The 16,109-nt window shown below is 33.0% G+C and overlaps 1 protein-coding gene across 1 annotated transcript in view; it reads left to right on the top strand.

The window, feature by feature from the left end:
• Window positions 1-16,109, top strand: part of LOC150105464 (bifunctional 3'-5' exonuclease/ATP-dependent helicase WRN-like) — a 370,108-nt gene that overhangs the window by 98,745 nt on the left and 255,254 nt on the right. Inside the window, exons 8-9 of the mRNA XM_090394834.1 lie at window positions 4,519-4,593; window positions 11,111-11,193. Of these exons, the coding sequence (XP_090250960.1) occupies window positions 4,519-4,593; window positions 11,111-11,193 (158 nt within the window). The remainder of the gene's footprint in view (window positions 1-4,518; window positions 4,594-11,110; window positions 11,194-16,109) is intronic.

A 16,109-nucleotide genomic window follows, 5' to 3' on the forward strand; every position in this document is an offset into this window, starting at 1 on the left:
TGTAGAAAACCTTTACCTAGCTGCTGATAATCATGAGAGGAGGATTCATGTTTAATGGAATGGATCAAATACAAAATAGAGGAAGAAGAATTTTAAAAGGGACAGTTGATATCTGTGTGCTTTTTAAGAAAGTATACCTCTAAGGCAGTGGTTCCCAAACTTTTTCCACTTGTGCACCCCTTTTAAACCCATTTCTATAAATTGTACCCCTTGTTTTTTAATACTGACACTTTTGTTCAGTATCTATCTTAATGTAAAATAGTGAAAATGAGGTAATGAGTTGGGAAAGGAAAATTACTACACTATAAGGCTACGGATGTACTTGTATCCACCTAGGGTACATGCTGGGCTGTTCAGGGGGGGGGGGTATACGAAAAATAATTAGTAATGGCAGAAAAACCTCATTTCCACTATTTTACACTGATAAGCACCGAACAAAAGTGTCAGTATTTAAAAGGGGTACACAAGTGGAAAAAGGTTGGGAACCACTGCTCTAAGGTAGGGAATTTTCCATAAAGCTTACAAGGCGAGGAAAAGAAATTTGTTTGCAAAGTTATTTATGACTAACCAATAATAAACAGCTGCTGTATACATTTAGTAGTTCAGTAAATAACTATAGAGCAGGACTAATACATCGAACAATAATGTTGATCAGGTGAGTCATTTAGACATAACGAATACATGTGGATTAATTGAGCAGCAAATGATTGTGTACAATTTGTTATGCTTGTTATATGTATTTATTTCTCTGATTTATTTATATTTTGCTTTATTTTCTAAGAATTTTCTTTTGTTTACTGAGGATCAGTATATTCACTGGTGAGCTATGGAAATTTTAACAAAGGGCTCGCATTGTCGAGCAAAAAAAAAGCCGTATTTCACACAAAAACATTTATTAATACAGCTTGTGTACAAATGCCAATCAAAAAGTATAAGGGGACAATCAGCCTGTAAAGGCTATCATTTTTAAACAAATCTTTCATGATCTAAACATGAAATATTTGCAAATCATCTGTGTTAATTTATCTTACATAAGAAAAACATTTTTTAACTATCAGTATAATAAGAATAAAATCTTTTATAATCGCACATATGAAATCGTCTGCATTTTTTATAAACAAAATAAATTTCTTTTGTTGCGATAGAAGTTTTTATGACAAACAACCTGTAAATAATAAATAAATATTATCTAAACACAATAATATTGAAGTAGGTTATATTTCTCTTTTGTTTTTATACTTCAAGTGATAATCAACAGTAGCAATCAAGGGGCATTATTTTATAGTCCTATTTATTTATATGCGATTACCAAAAGTGAATTCTTATTTGTAAAATGGTAGTAACAGTAACTATAATATTTTATTTAATAAAATTACTTTGTTAGGTTATTACCGTATGAGTTTTTTGCTTAATATATTTTAAAAAATTATATATTTTTTTTTTTGAAAAAAATAAAAAAGTAAACAAGAAGAACAAAGGGCTCGCTAATTTGAGAAAAATTTAACAAAGGGCTCGGGGGAGCCCCTTATAGCTCACCACTCAGTATATTAATGTGTAAAATGATAATACATTTTTACACAATAATAAGATACATAATAGCCAGTCATCATTGGAATTATCTGCACTTTCATACTTGTACAAATCCTACATTCATTACTTTTTTTTTTCTTAGCAACTCTTCTGTCTTATCAATAATAGATATCCCACATATATTAGTATTTTGTTGCAATTGTGATTTTTATTCAGGGATAGATACATTTTTACTGTGTTGTTTCCGAAGAGTGGAATACAAAATGTTCCTACACCATGAAAAACATTCCAACCTCAACAGATGCTATACTGCAGAAGCAAGAAAAACAAGTAGTTTTGTTTATCACTAAATATAGTATAGAGGCATTTATGGTCTATGTACTATATTTAGCAATAATCAGTGTAATTAGAGACAACTAGAATGCCTCATAATGGAAAAACTTTCATAGATTGATAAAAATGCAATCATGCTCTCAAATTGACTTGAATTTTATAGCATGGGTTGCATAATCCACACGACAGCACGCCCAACTGAAATGGGCATGTGACTTCACTGATACACACACAAACACAGTATAACTTGAAATCAGTTTGAATTACATTTAGATATTCGGTATTATCAAGACAATTCAAAAACGCTAATTTTACAAATAAAATTCTAGAAAAAGTTGCAACGAACATACCATATAAGCTTTATAAAAATGCATCTGACTGACAGAAGTGGCAGACATACATATGCTAAAACTAGTTCCTGCCAGCAGTTTATGTATGTGCAGACACTCAATGCGAATGTGTTAACTTATAAGTAAGTTCCTTTTAAAAAGAAAAAAAGATCTTGAAAATATACAGAGCTATCCAGTTCCAGGTCATCAACAAAGAGAGATTATAATTTTAATATGTGAAAATCATTAAGGAGTAGATTAAATAGCATAGCCTGAAACTGAACTGTTACTGCTTACCATCAGTAAATCTTGACAACCAATTCTTTATCCATTTCTCCAAATAATTGGCAATACCCATTTTTAATCTATAAGTTTATATGAGGTCACTATCAAAAACTTTGTTGACATTTAAATTATATGAAACCATAAGTATTTCTTTTGTAACTTTTCACAGAATATATGAGTTTAATGGTTTTTGGCAGATTTCTAAAAATTAGTTGATTTTAATAAAACATTTTTTATCTCGCTTAATAAATTATACCTATGGAAGATTTCAAATACAAATCTTGATTTCATCAGATTACACTTTTCATTCTTCTAGCTTTTCTTGGGATTAGCTTGACTGGATAACACTGTAGTAGAATGTTGAGTTTTTGAAAGAATGGTTAGACTATAACGTAAAGATGCCAACAAATTATATTCTTGGTTTAATGTTTTATCCAAGTTAAGCAAACAAGGTTAGTTCATGAAATAGCTTCATGACTTGGCTACTTATATATAAAGGCTAATGACTTCACATCAGTTGCCTTAGTATCCAATAATACACACCACACATCTTTTACGTATAATGCTATGCATTGTATACAGATTACCTAAGTCATTAACCTCTATATACAAGTAGCCCACTCGTGAATATGCTTCATGCACAAACCTTGTTTCCTTACACTTGGATTAAAGGATTAAACCAAGAATATAATTTCTTTGCATTTTTAAGTTACAGTGGTAGAATGAATTTCATCACTGACTCCACCTCAATTTGTTGAGCATTTGATTAATAAAATTTACTTTATTTACTCTTGGTTTTACAAATATTAAGTGTGAAGAACTAATTTATTAAATTAACCCAATTTTAAATCTAAATCATTCTACTACAATTCAGAATTCCTTTTTTTTTTTTTATATATATAATAGCATGCTTCAAGTCCTGCAACTTCACCTTGCAAACTTATTTAACTAGCACTCTTGCAACCATTTTGTTTTCTACTCAATATATTACTAATTTCCCTAACATTAATATCTCCATAAATTGTAGTTTTATCTTCTATGTAGCATTTAACATATTGTCAACCTCTTCATTAGAATTTGTGCATTTTATACAGCCTTTGTATATCCTTTAAAATCCACTTCTGTATTCAACAATGTTAATTGTGAATTAACTTCCTCAAATTCTAAAGAGTTTATTCTCTCTAGGTTGTCACTTTTTCTTATCCTGAATAATTTTCCTCTACTAAGTCATCATCTGCTGACTTTGCTAATTTAATTTCACTAGTTCCTTCACCTAACAGTTTACTTTGAAAACAACTCTTACATCTGAATGATATGTTATTATATAATTAAATACTGGTTTACCTTTGACATGGATTTTCTGCAAAATAATTCTGGTATTTTAAATACAAATTTTTCAAACCAAATTTGTTATTTACCTAAGATGGTTGTTCATCCTGAGTTTTGTGCATACCATTTTAATCCAGTTGGTGTCAAGATGGAAACGAATAAAAAAAAAAAAGTCTTTATGATATACAAAATTTGAGTCAGTGATTCGTGTGCAATGAGAATTTAAACATAGCTATCAGGTTAACCCATCTCAAGATCATGATGACTGTGTGAATTGGTGGTATAATCAGTTTAAAGAAACTAGCAATGTTGATAAATGTAAGTTTTCAGATTACACATGACCTTTTGATGTCCATTTCCCAAATTGCCAATTGAACAGAAAAGACAGGATTTCCTGACTGCTTGATAGTGTAGTCCTGTCCTTACATAAATAAGATCTACAAATCGATTGTGACTTCTTATATAAGTTAAAAAATCTGTAGTAGCAGTTACTTTGCTTACAGCACATGGGACAAGACCAAAATTACAGGTTGAATGTGAGCACTATACATACCAGTATACATGGGACTCACATTGAACTCATTCATTCCAAATTTAAAAAAAAAAAAATACACATGCACTCCAGATATCATTTGTCATAATTCTGTATCTTGATAATTTGAAATATTTGCAGATGCATTTTAAGATCTTAATTAATTCACTCAAATTTTAGGGTAGCTAATATTGAGGCATGCTTTCTTGGATCAAGTCAAGAGAAAACATCTGAAGTGAGAGAAAAATTACTTAAGTAAGTACAACATTTATATGTCATCTTAATTGAATTTTTATCTATATATCATTGATTTGAATTAGCATGTTTACACTGCTTGAAAGAAGTCAGTGGACAATATAGTGTTAGAAACAAACAGCAATGGCCCCCACTTTAATATGATGTAGGACCTCCTTTTGCTGCAATGACTGCAGTAATCCACCAGGGTATACTTTCCGCAAGTATATGATCTCAATTGACAACCTGGTTCATCCCACAGATGTCCAATAGGCTTGAGGTCAGGGCTCTGTGGAGGACAGTCAAGTTGGTGACATTCATGTCTACAAACCATGCACAGTTACAGCAGCAGCCTTACGACACAGTGCATTTCTTGCTGAAAATGACAATGGTCAGTTCTGTAGAAATGCCACAAAGTAGGAAACATTGCATTGTCCAGAATGTTCAGATACCTCTTGGAGTTCATTGTTCGTAGCACCACAGAGATCAGAGGCCAAACCAGGAAAAACGGGTAAGAGATATTCACTGGGCATCTACCACATCCATCCATCTGCTCAGTAGAGAGTGTAGCATGATTTGTCACTCTATTACACAGCTTTCCAAGCTTCTGTCTCCCATTGTACACACACTTTTCTTCATGAAGACGATGCTGCATGTTGGTTTGAGTATTGTGCATCTTGCAAATTGCAGTCCTATCATGGAAACCCATGTTGTGAGCCTCAGTTCTGAATGTTTTTTGTGCAGATTCGTGTTCCATTCGATGTCCAGAACTTCGCATTCAATAAGTTGGCCGATGAATGGCAGTTTTTACTTATTATCCTTTGTAGCACCCTATGGTTCATTGAATATGGGTTGTTCACTGCAGATAGCACTTGAGGTTAGTCCCTGCACTCCCATCTCAGTATGGTATCACTGATTCTTGACCTGGGATGACCCAATTTTTCAACAGTTTGCTGAACAGATTGGCCTGCAACATGGCATCCTTTCACAATGCCTTTTTCAAACAGGTTTTCCTCTGTATGTCTAGATCTAGCTGGCAGAGACACTAAAACATTTGCCATCATTAACAACCTAACACAAAAATTGTTCACATGCCAATCAGAATACCAGATAACCATTACCAAAACACCCAGATTTTTTCCTCATCAGTGACCCTTCGAAGTACACAGTAAATGTATTACTTCCTCTAAGTAATTCCATCCACAATCTATTGCTTGTTTCCTCTCCCATACAAGAATGCTTACACAGCCACTCCCATGTAAGAGTAGCTTGGTATTATAACAGCCTCTGTGATATATCATCAGAGTAATCCTTACTAGCATGGAAACATTCATTTCCCACATTATTCTGAATTACCTTCCCCTAACTAAACCCTGTTTCTCCAAAAGATGTGCCAAGGCTGTACATTTAAAAAATCAAGCATACCACAATTGCCTTACGTCAAGAACTCCATCCTCCTTTACTGCTTATATTCAAACTCGAAATAGCTGCAATCACTGCCTCCAAAACAGTTTGAAAGAACAAAAAGCAGGAAACTTGCAGCCTGTCCAACTGGCAACTGAGTTTTTTGGTGTCTTGCCAAAGCAATTGGTCATAACTTTGCCCCCAACACTATTTCCACTCCTATCATACCCAGATGGTTCTATTGCATCATCACCCACAGAAAAAGTCAATCTCCTGGCTTCACACTTTGTCTCCAATGCACACCTAACTGACCATGGTAAATATCCCCCAACCATTCTAGATGTCCAATATGCAATTCCCCCTATATCCTTTTGTCAGAAAGAGAACAGAAAAATGTTGTCCAAATTAGACACAAAAAAAGTCTCCTGGTGCTGATGGCTTTCTTCCAGTTGTCCTGAGGATTTGTGCACTAGAACTGGCTCCTGTCCTATGTTGCATGTGTGTGTGTGTGTGTGTGTGTGTATATATATACATACACACTCTTACTCCACTTGTATCTGTCCCACAGCCTGGAAATTGGCACCTGTTCAATCCATTCCTAAGAATGGTGACAACACCTCAGTCCTGTCTAAAGTGATGGAGAAGAGAATTATCATTTCCCAACCCCTATACTTCCTCAAAGGCACCCACCTGCTAACGACCACTAGTCAGTATGGATTCTGTCACTTCTGATCAAAAGGAGCTCTCATTTCAAACAAATTATGCAGATTACAATTGTGTTAGAAATAATTACTTTAATTTCCTGATGTTTTGATCTTCATATTAAGGTCATCATCTGGAGTACACACACACACACACACACATACATACAGTCATACCCCGACTTATGCGAATCCGGAGTTATGCGGTTTCTTATATGTACGTATTCTCGTCCCGCTTCACGCCTCATCACTAGTCGTATCTTTCCGGCACCGGCCGCATTCGCCAGTGTCGCACATGCTTTGATCAAGCACTGACGTGTTTCGAGTGGTCTCCATTCATACACGATTTTTATAGTCTACAAACCTCGCGATTGTTTAATGTTATGTTCTCGATAAAAATTTTATCACATAAAAAATAATGTCATCCAAAAGAAGCAAGTCCGATTCTTCTACAGCTAGCAAGAAAAGAAAAACATTGACTTTGGAAACAAAAACTCAACATTATTAAGGATTTTGAAGGCAGAATGAAAATTTGTGAGCTAGCAATGAAGGTAGATCTACAGGAATCCACTGTAAGAACAATCATAAAAGAAAGGTTTACAGATTTTGGAGGACATAGATTCTAACGAGGAACGAATTGTAGCCATAAGGCAACGAATAAAAAAATCATTAGCTTGCTGTGAAGAAATTTTGCGTGACAAGGAAAAAGGCATTATGTCGTCAGACGAATCTATTAGATTTTATGAAACCATCGAGATCGAAATAACTTTCTTTTTTTTATGTAAGAAAAACTACAATTATGATTATATTTCTTAAAAACTATAGGTGTTTTTGTAAACCTTTAGTCCCAATTATCTAATATTTTGTATGTTTGTATATATAAATTACATGGAAAAATTATACCCCGAGTTACGCGAATTCGACTTACGCGCTTTTTGTTGGTCCTGCCTACCGCGTAACTTCGAGGTATCACTGTATACGCATACACACAAAGAGACAAGCTATGTTACATTTCAGACAGTATGCCAAAGAAGCAATGATTTGATCAACGTTATTCTGCTGGCCTGACCGCTAGTGAAAAAATACTAAAAATAAATGAAATAAAATAAAAATATTAAGCTATATTCTATTTATAACATCATCAGAGAACAATTTTATATAGATAGTTTTATTACAGCAAAAGTGGTGTCCTCATTTAACATGAGGGTTGTTATATTACAGTTAAGATCCTGGATTATGTCCTATTTATAATTAACTCTTAGACGGAAAGGTTATGTGGGTAGGGTAGAATGTGTGCCTTCCATATTCTGGAGATTTTTAGACCATCATTATTGTTAGATTTAGGGTGGTTGATAAGAATTTCACAGGCTTCCTTTAATTTATCTTCATATCACGTTTTGTTGTGATGTAAACAGCAGATGCCTTTCCAGTCTATTCTCTGTCGAGTATTCAGGGCATGATCAGAAAAGCCGGATTTACCATAGTTATTAAATTTAATGTGCTGTTTAGGTTTCTTTTTTTTCAGATAAGAATAAGGTGTCCTGTTTGATAGGAGGTTTAAAGGTGGCATGCCACCTTTAAATCTTCTGCATGATTAAAGAACTTACTCAACTCATCAGGATCCCCCTTCCTCCGCTGGCTTACCCTGGAGTTTACCGTATTTGTTGCACCTGTAATATAGGCGAAACAGAATACAATATTCCTATCTTGATCATGATTCCTATTTTGATCAGTGATCGAACTACAGCAGTTAAATTAAAAATAAATTGAAGCTACTTAAATATCATATGAATATATGATATTTAAGTAGCTTCAATTCCCATGAAGAAGATAGAAAAGAAGACTTTGAATAATTTTATGAGGAACTACAAAAACAGTTAAGTAAAAATGACTATATATTAATAGCAAGAGATCTTAATGCTACAGTTGGAAATGCACCAATCCCAAATGTCTTTGGAAGATATGGAGAACTTTGCATAAATAACAATGATCAAGAACTATTAGACTTCTGTATTTTCAATTATTTTAAAATAACTAATATTTTTTTCAAAAAAAGAATATAAATAAATGTACTTGGAATGGCAGAGGAACAAGATCTATAATTGATTATATCATTAATCAGAAACTAGCTCCACATGTAGGGGATGTACAAGTTTACATAAGAAATAAAAGTTTTTGAGATTATTACTTAGTACTTTCTAAAATAGAAATACTAACAAAATGAAGAATGGAAGTAAATAAGAAAAAAAACAAGAAATAGAACATTAACAGAACAAAATCTGTTAGAAGAAGAAAGCATTAGAATACTGGTATCAGTCATGATTAACATATTATTAAAATAATACTAAATCAAAATAAATGAAGATATAGAAGAATGAAAAACTTGGTTAAAGATAATTCATAAAGCATCCTCTGAAGTACTTGAAAACAAAAAGAAAATATTAAAAAGAAAAACATTAAAAATTTGGAATACAAGTATAGAAAATGCAATGAAAGAAAAACAGATGGCATACAATTCGTTCCTTCAAAAACATACACAGGAAACAGAAGAAATATACAAAAAAACAAAAGAAGAATAGCTAAAAACACAGTATATGAAGCTCACCAGGATCATTGGGACAGATTTATTAATAAAATAGAAGACATACATGGAAGACGAAACATAGCCTACAAAATATTAAGAAATTAAACAGTGAAGAAGAGGTACAGCATAAATCAACATAATACAAGAGAAACAATGGATAGGACATTATAAAACTTTATGGTGTGACCCAAATTTAAAAATAGAAAATAACTAGAAATTCATACTGATAGAGAATCAATTAGATTAGAAGAACTAAAAGAAGCAATAAAGATATCAAAAAACAGAAAATAAACCAGATTAAGTGGCATAAATACAGAGCTTTGGAAATATGCAGAGAATATTTACATCACAGATTCTTAAAATTAATAACTGTTGGAGGAATATGTGATTCCATCAGATTGGTCAAAAACTAAAGTTATATTTATATTTAAGAAAGGAGATGAATGATTGTGGAAATTACAGAGGAATCTGTCTGTTAAATACAAGTTATTACAAAATTTATAGTAAAATCCTGAAGAAAAGACTTGGAAATATTGCAAACAATCTATGTGCAGAAGAAAAAATGGTTTCAGACATGGAAGATTATGTATAGACAATATGTGTTAAAATAAATTATTGAAATCAAGATGGGAATTTAATTTAGACTCACCTGCCCTTTAGAGATTATGAAAAGGCTTTAGATAAAATATTCAGAGAAAAATTATGGAATAATGAAAACAAAACAAACACACAAGGATATCCACTACATTTGATACAAGCTATTCAAAGTTTATATACAGATACAAAAGTACAGTTATGGTTAGGTAATAAATTAACAAAATATATTGAAATTAATCAAGGTGTTATAGGCATGTAGCTTATCTCCAACTCTATTCAATATATATATATTTACCAGATTATTAAAATATGGAAAACAGCAACAAAAAAAGGTATTTGATTAACCAGAACTGTTATCAATATGATGCTTATGCAGATGATCAGATTACATTACAAGACAATGACGATGACACTTTAAAAATCAGTATATGAATTAAACAAACCAACAATACATTTTAAAATTTCACAAAAGAAAGCAAAAGTCATTGCAGTTAATGTTGGAAGTTTATTTTGCACTTGGTTAGACTATAATAAATTTAGTTTAATCCTTTGTCCAAGTGTACCACCTTATTATTAAATTACTATGGAATTAGAGATAGATGTTGGAAGTTTATTTTGCACTTGGTTAGACTATAATAAATTTAGTTTAATCCTTTATCCAAGTGTAAGCAAACAAAGTTTATGCCTGAAAATATCTTCAGGGCTGAGGTAAGGTGGTACATTCCTTGGCAACTCGTAGCAATCATCACTCCTTATCTCAGTAGCTCCCATAATGCAAAGCACATCTCCTTGCGGACATGTATACTGCTATGCATTAAGGGAAGAAAGTTTTCAGAATAGGCTTCAGAGGGGAAATATGTGTGAGAGGGAGATCACTCCTGGAACTTCAGATTTTAGTTAGCAGTGGCATGAAGAATATGTTGTTGGCTTGGAGAGTCGTAATGAGTGGAATGGTTTTCCAGGGCTGTCACAAATGCCTGTCAGCGAATAAGTTCAGTGTATGATATGTATCGTGTATTGGGAATTCTTATGTAATTAGAATGATGTGCTGTTAATAATAGTATTAAAAAATTAATGGATCGATAATGTTTAATTTACATTAAAATTGATGATACTGTTGATAACAATGCAATGGAGCATGTAAAAACACTCAAACATGAAATTTGATACAATGGTTTCATTCTTTAATAATGTACAGTTATGTTTATTGTTATTTATACTTTTGAATGACCCACCCCCTTTACTTCCTCAGAGGCCATTACCGAGTTCTTTATATTACACCAGAGTATGCTGAAGGAGGAGTGAGCCTGCTAAAAAACCTGGAGCAACATGTTGGTTAGTATTATATGTGCAAATATGTGAGTATCCACACATGAAGTTGTCCATATTTTAATTTTACCTAAAAAAAAATAGTGTTGCAAGTTTTGTAGTTATTGAATGTTGGTAATAACAAATTCAGCATTTTATATGATCTTAATTCTTATTTTTAAGTAAATAAAAAAATTATAGAAAAAATTATTTTAGATACTTGATTCTTTGCTGATGACTAAGTATTATTTGGAGAAACTGAAGATAATCTCCAAAAAATTATGTATTAGATGATGTTTGTAGGAAAATCATTCTGTGATAGTGTTATAGCAATTTGAGAAAGTTCTGCCCGTACCTCTTCTTTGTCTGAAATAAACATTTTGGCTCTGTTCCGTAATATGTGAATGATGCTGTGTTTGTGTGATCTATGATGGTTAGAAGAATAATGTAAATAACATCCAGTATCTGTAGGTTTTCTGTATATGGAAAGTTTAAAATTATTCTCCTGCCTTTTCACCAGTATGTCTAGGAAGGGGAATTGTCTGTTTTTTTCCAACTTCTAGAGTAAATTTAATTTTGTTGTGAAGTGAGTTTATTCTCTCTGAACATCATCAACAAATTCCTTTATAAAGACAACCTCCAACAGCAAGGAACAGTCACCCAGTACGCTTCAACAGTAGTCATCCCTTATGTTGATTCAGTCTCTTCAAGATTAGTGAGAATGTTAAAATCTCACAACATCAGAGTGGTATTTAAGCCAACTACTACCATCAGACAGGTATTAAGATCTCCTAAAGAAATTGTACCATTTTTCAAATATCCAGGTGTTTATAGAATTCTATGTATGTGCAGTCTTTCATATATTAGGCAAACTTCAAGAAGCCTGGAAATCAGACAGAAGGAGCATGTTGGGGATGTCAATCATAACAGGACAGTCTTCTCAGGCTTAGCACATCACTTTTCTACTTCCAACCATGCAATTGACTGAGAAAATAGCTCTATGCCATATTTAGATGATGATTACGGTTACAGAATTTTCAAGGAAGCGGCAGTGGTATTAAGAACGGGTAACAACCTCAACAGAAATCAGGGTGCCATACTGAAAGATATATGGAAAAACTTAATCAACTCACTCAGTTTAACTGAACTACAATATGCGAAAAATCATGTAACGCGTGTGCATACAACACGTATCCATGATACTGACTTAAGCTTCTCAACACATGCATGCATTGTCACGCATATGTTCAAATTTAACTGCCTAACAGTTAGCAGCATTTCTGTATTCTCTCATATTTTCGTGTGTGTACCGTGCGAGCCTTGACAAAGCTAGACAGTCACTAGCGAAACTAGTAGGCAGGATTTTACTAATATATGTATTATTAAAGAACCTATGGTCTCATAACCACAAAAAGTCTCGTTTTTTAAGTATTTTACGACCAAATATGTATAATTTATAAAGTACTATCCTTTGAAGTTGCCCATAAGACATTGATAATTTTGCTACATCTGCCTCCGTAGGAGGCATTCGGCAGCTAGGATTATCGAAGTCTTTCAAAGAACAGTAATAAGTATATGGAACGTAATATAATTAAGGAATCCCATGATGAATGGCTATGGGCATTAGAGTTAAACTGACCATATGAAATGGAGATTTAGTTTCCTACTAGGATGACAACACCTCCATTATCTTGTCCATCTTGATTTCTGTTCTTATGAGGATATCTCTGTGAAGATATCTTTATCAACAATAATATAGTGAAAAAAGACTTATTGCTTGTTCATTCTCTCCATGTAAATTTATGCATATTTTTAAATCTTTGAATGTAGTGCTAGTAATGATTGATTTATGCCTTGCCAAGAAAGCCATCAGGCATTTACTGTTATTATTGGCTTTGCTCTTTTTTTCCATATTTCCCCCCGAAAAACTGTGTGATATTCATTTTCTGCTCTGTTGTCTAGGCATCCAACAAGATCCCATTTTTATGAGCTGTCCTTTTCAATGGTTTGAAAAACTTTGAACCTTCTAGAAACATAGGCACAGATATGTTTGTCCAATTTCCCATTTTTCAGTTTGCCCACATCATGTGAAAGAACCAAAAATGAAAAGAAATCAAATAGCAGAATTAGAAAAGCACAACACATACCAACCACTGAATTAGAAACTTTTGGAGAAATCTGTAGTTTCCATACAGGCATGTGACTGCCAATATTGATCCTCTTCAATGTCCTTCTGCATAGTTTGATGAGATATGGATTGGGAACAACTTCATTAAATGCTTTGTCAGTTGTTGCACACAGAAAATTCCATACAAGCCTTCTCAGGTGATGACAATCTTGTTCCTGACAGACTGTCTTAGGATCACAGTTACGCCTCTTAGACAAGCAAGGTGAGTTATTTTTTCACTGATTAAACACCTGGGATGTCTCACTTTTTGAGAAGCCAGTCATCTTTACTGTTTTTAAAATCATGGCTCTAGCCAAATGGACACTCATAATAAGCCCTTTATTGAACTCTGAAAGATCCTTTATTTTTCCTGCTGTGATCAACACTATTGATGGTTACTGACCACAAGGATTCTTACAGAGTTGCCTTGAACACTTGGTGATGCACGTAATGTATTTTGCATACACGCTGCATAAGTGACATTTATGTACATCCACATAAAGGTTTCTAATTCAGCAGCCAGTATATGCATATGGACATAATTTGTGTTGCTGAGACAGAAGAAAACAGATGGATGTCTGCTAAATAAGAAATACAGGAGCTTATATTTGGACAAAAAAAAAGTGGCAGAAGAACTAGAGAAGCACCATAAACATAATTGATGTTATTGAGACAAAGAATGCACCATATGAGGTTCTGCTATATAATAAATGCAGGATATTATATTTGGGCCTTTGTGATCGGGGAAAGGAAGGAGTAGCAGTAGCATTCAGTTTAACATGAAGTTAAATTTCTTGATTGGAAGACAATTTCAAATACAATTATGTAAGGAAATTTCAAAATGGGGATTTCGACAATGAGACTTACTTGTGCCTGTGTCCTTCAGGTGTTTCTTCTATGGAAGAAGTAGATGAATTTTTAAATCATCAAAGAAAAGGTAGTTGGCACGAAGAAAGTCGAATACTTGTTTTTGGCATAGACCTATACAAATAAGCACTGTGGCAGGAAATGAATATTGCACCTATAAATGTTCTTTTTGAAAATTTGCAGAAAAGAGCAAAACTAATAATGGTAAATGCATGTTGGATTTCTGCTCAGTATATGGATTAGTCATCACTAACACTGCGTTATCAATATGTGCACGGATTCACATGGAGAGAAGATAGTCTTATCATCTGTTATTGTTTCTTTTACAGAAACTTGTGCCATAGTTATATGAATTATTTATACGAAAACACAAGGCAAAGGTAATGTTTATTTGATTAGAAAGCCATGTATTTCAGTCTGAAACTTACAGACCATCTTCAGTGGCAATGACAGTTGATTACAAGATATAATGCAAACAATGGATTTATTTGAAATAGAATGAGCTGTGTGATGTTTCCAGCAAAATTATATGTTAAATTATGTTATAATTTTATAGTGTCATTTTATGAAGTCATAAGGTCTCAAGAAACTAACAAGATTCTACTTTTGAGAGAAACTTGTGAAATGAAATTAAGAATTATCTACAAGTTATCACAAGAAAAGTATATTTAATATATTGCCAGATATTTCAGTTTGAAAATAACAAACTATCATCAGTGGCTAGACAGAAAACAGCTGTTTACAAGGTTTAGAATACAAATAATTGATCAAATCAAAATTGGAACAAGCTATGTGATGTTAAATCACTAATCACGATATCATTTCACTGAAGAAAGGTGAACATAAGAGTGAACATAAATTACATGTGTAAATTACAATGTCATACAAAAAACTTAATTTATAAAATCGTGCTAAAGATATCATTAGACAGATGTAATATCTAAGTCTTAATTTAAACAAAAAAAAATTTAATGGGTTATCTGGATCAAACGTTCCCATATTTTTGGCAAGGATAGGCAGTCATTCCGATTCAAGTTAGGACAGTGAAGTAAGGCCTCAGCACTCTCTTTGAATAAGTGTTTGAATTTATACTTGCATCTGTGTAGAAGGTGTAATATTTCCTTATTATGTGTCGTGTGTTCGCCTCTTAATTTATCTATTCTAAATTTGTTTGCACCTTGGGTTACTTTAGCTTTGTTTCTTCGCTAACTTCTCAATCCCTTAGTTACAGCTATCTATCAAAGTTCCCCACCTTTCTGTGGCCTCACTCTTAATCGAACTCATATGCAAATCTTTCAGACAAAGAGATTGCCCTAAGGTAGAGCCAAATTCTTCCTGGCTGAAAATCTGAAGTCATCTCCTCTTCGCACAAATAAAATAAATTAAGAAAATTTATTTTATTTGTGCCATCTTAATTCCTATACAATAGAATTAATATTGTCAGAGAGTCAGCCCACAGACTATTTCACGATTTAGCAATCTAGTACAAACAAACCCTTACGATACTTATTTTTATATTGCAATTGTAACCAGTTCCTGCACTTTAACTTATAGAGGTTCTATTTATAACAAGTGGTGCAGTGACTTGAAAGATCAGACATGTATTTTGGGTAAAGAAAACATGAAAGTTTATTTTTAAGTAATGGTACATATTAATCAAAAAACTAATTTAAATGAAAAGTCTCTATAAGTAATGCTATACTAGCAGACAAGATCTATAATACAATCGACATTTCACACTTTAAGGGACGTTAGTAGAGCCAAGCTGTCTTCACCCTGCTCACTTATCACAGTCACGTATATGAATATCTTACTCTCTCCTCAAATATTGGTATATAACACATCAAATTAATCTAATGACAATGCTTAAAACAATACACTTCTGGAACTACAAAGTTCCTTGCTAGAG

Source organism: Typopeltis vanoorti, chromosome 6 (genome assembly GCF_054136105.1).
Source record: "Typopeltis vanoorti isolate ZY-2024b chromosome 6, IOZ_Tvanoo_1.0, whole genome shotgun sequence".
Taxonomy (NCBI): domain Eukaryota; kingdom Metazoa; phylum Arthropoda; class Arachnida; order Uropygi; family Thelyphonidae; genus Typopeltis; species Typopeltis vanoorti.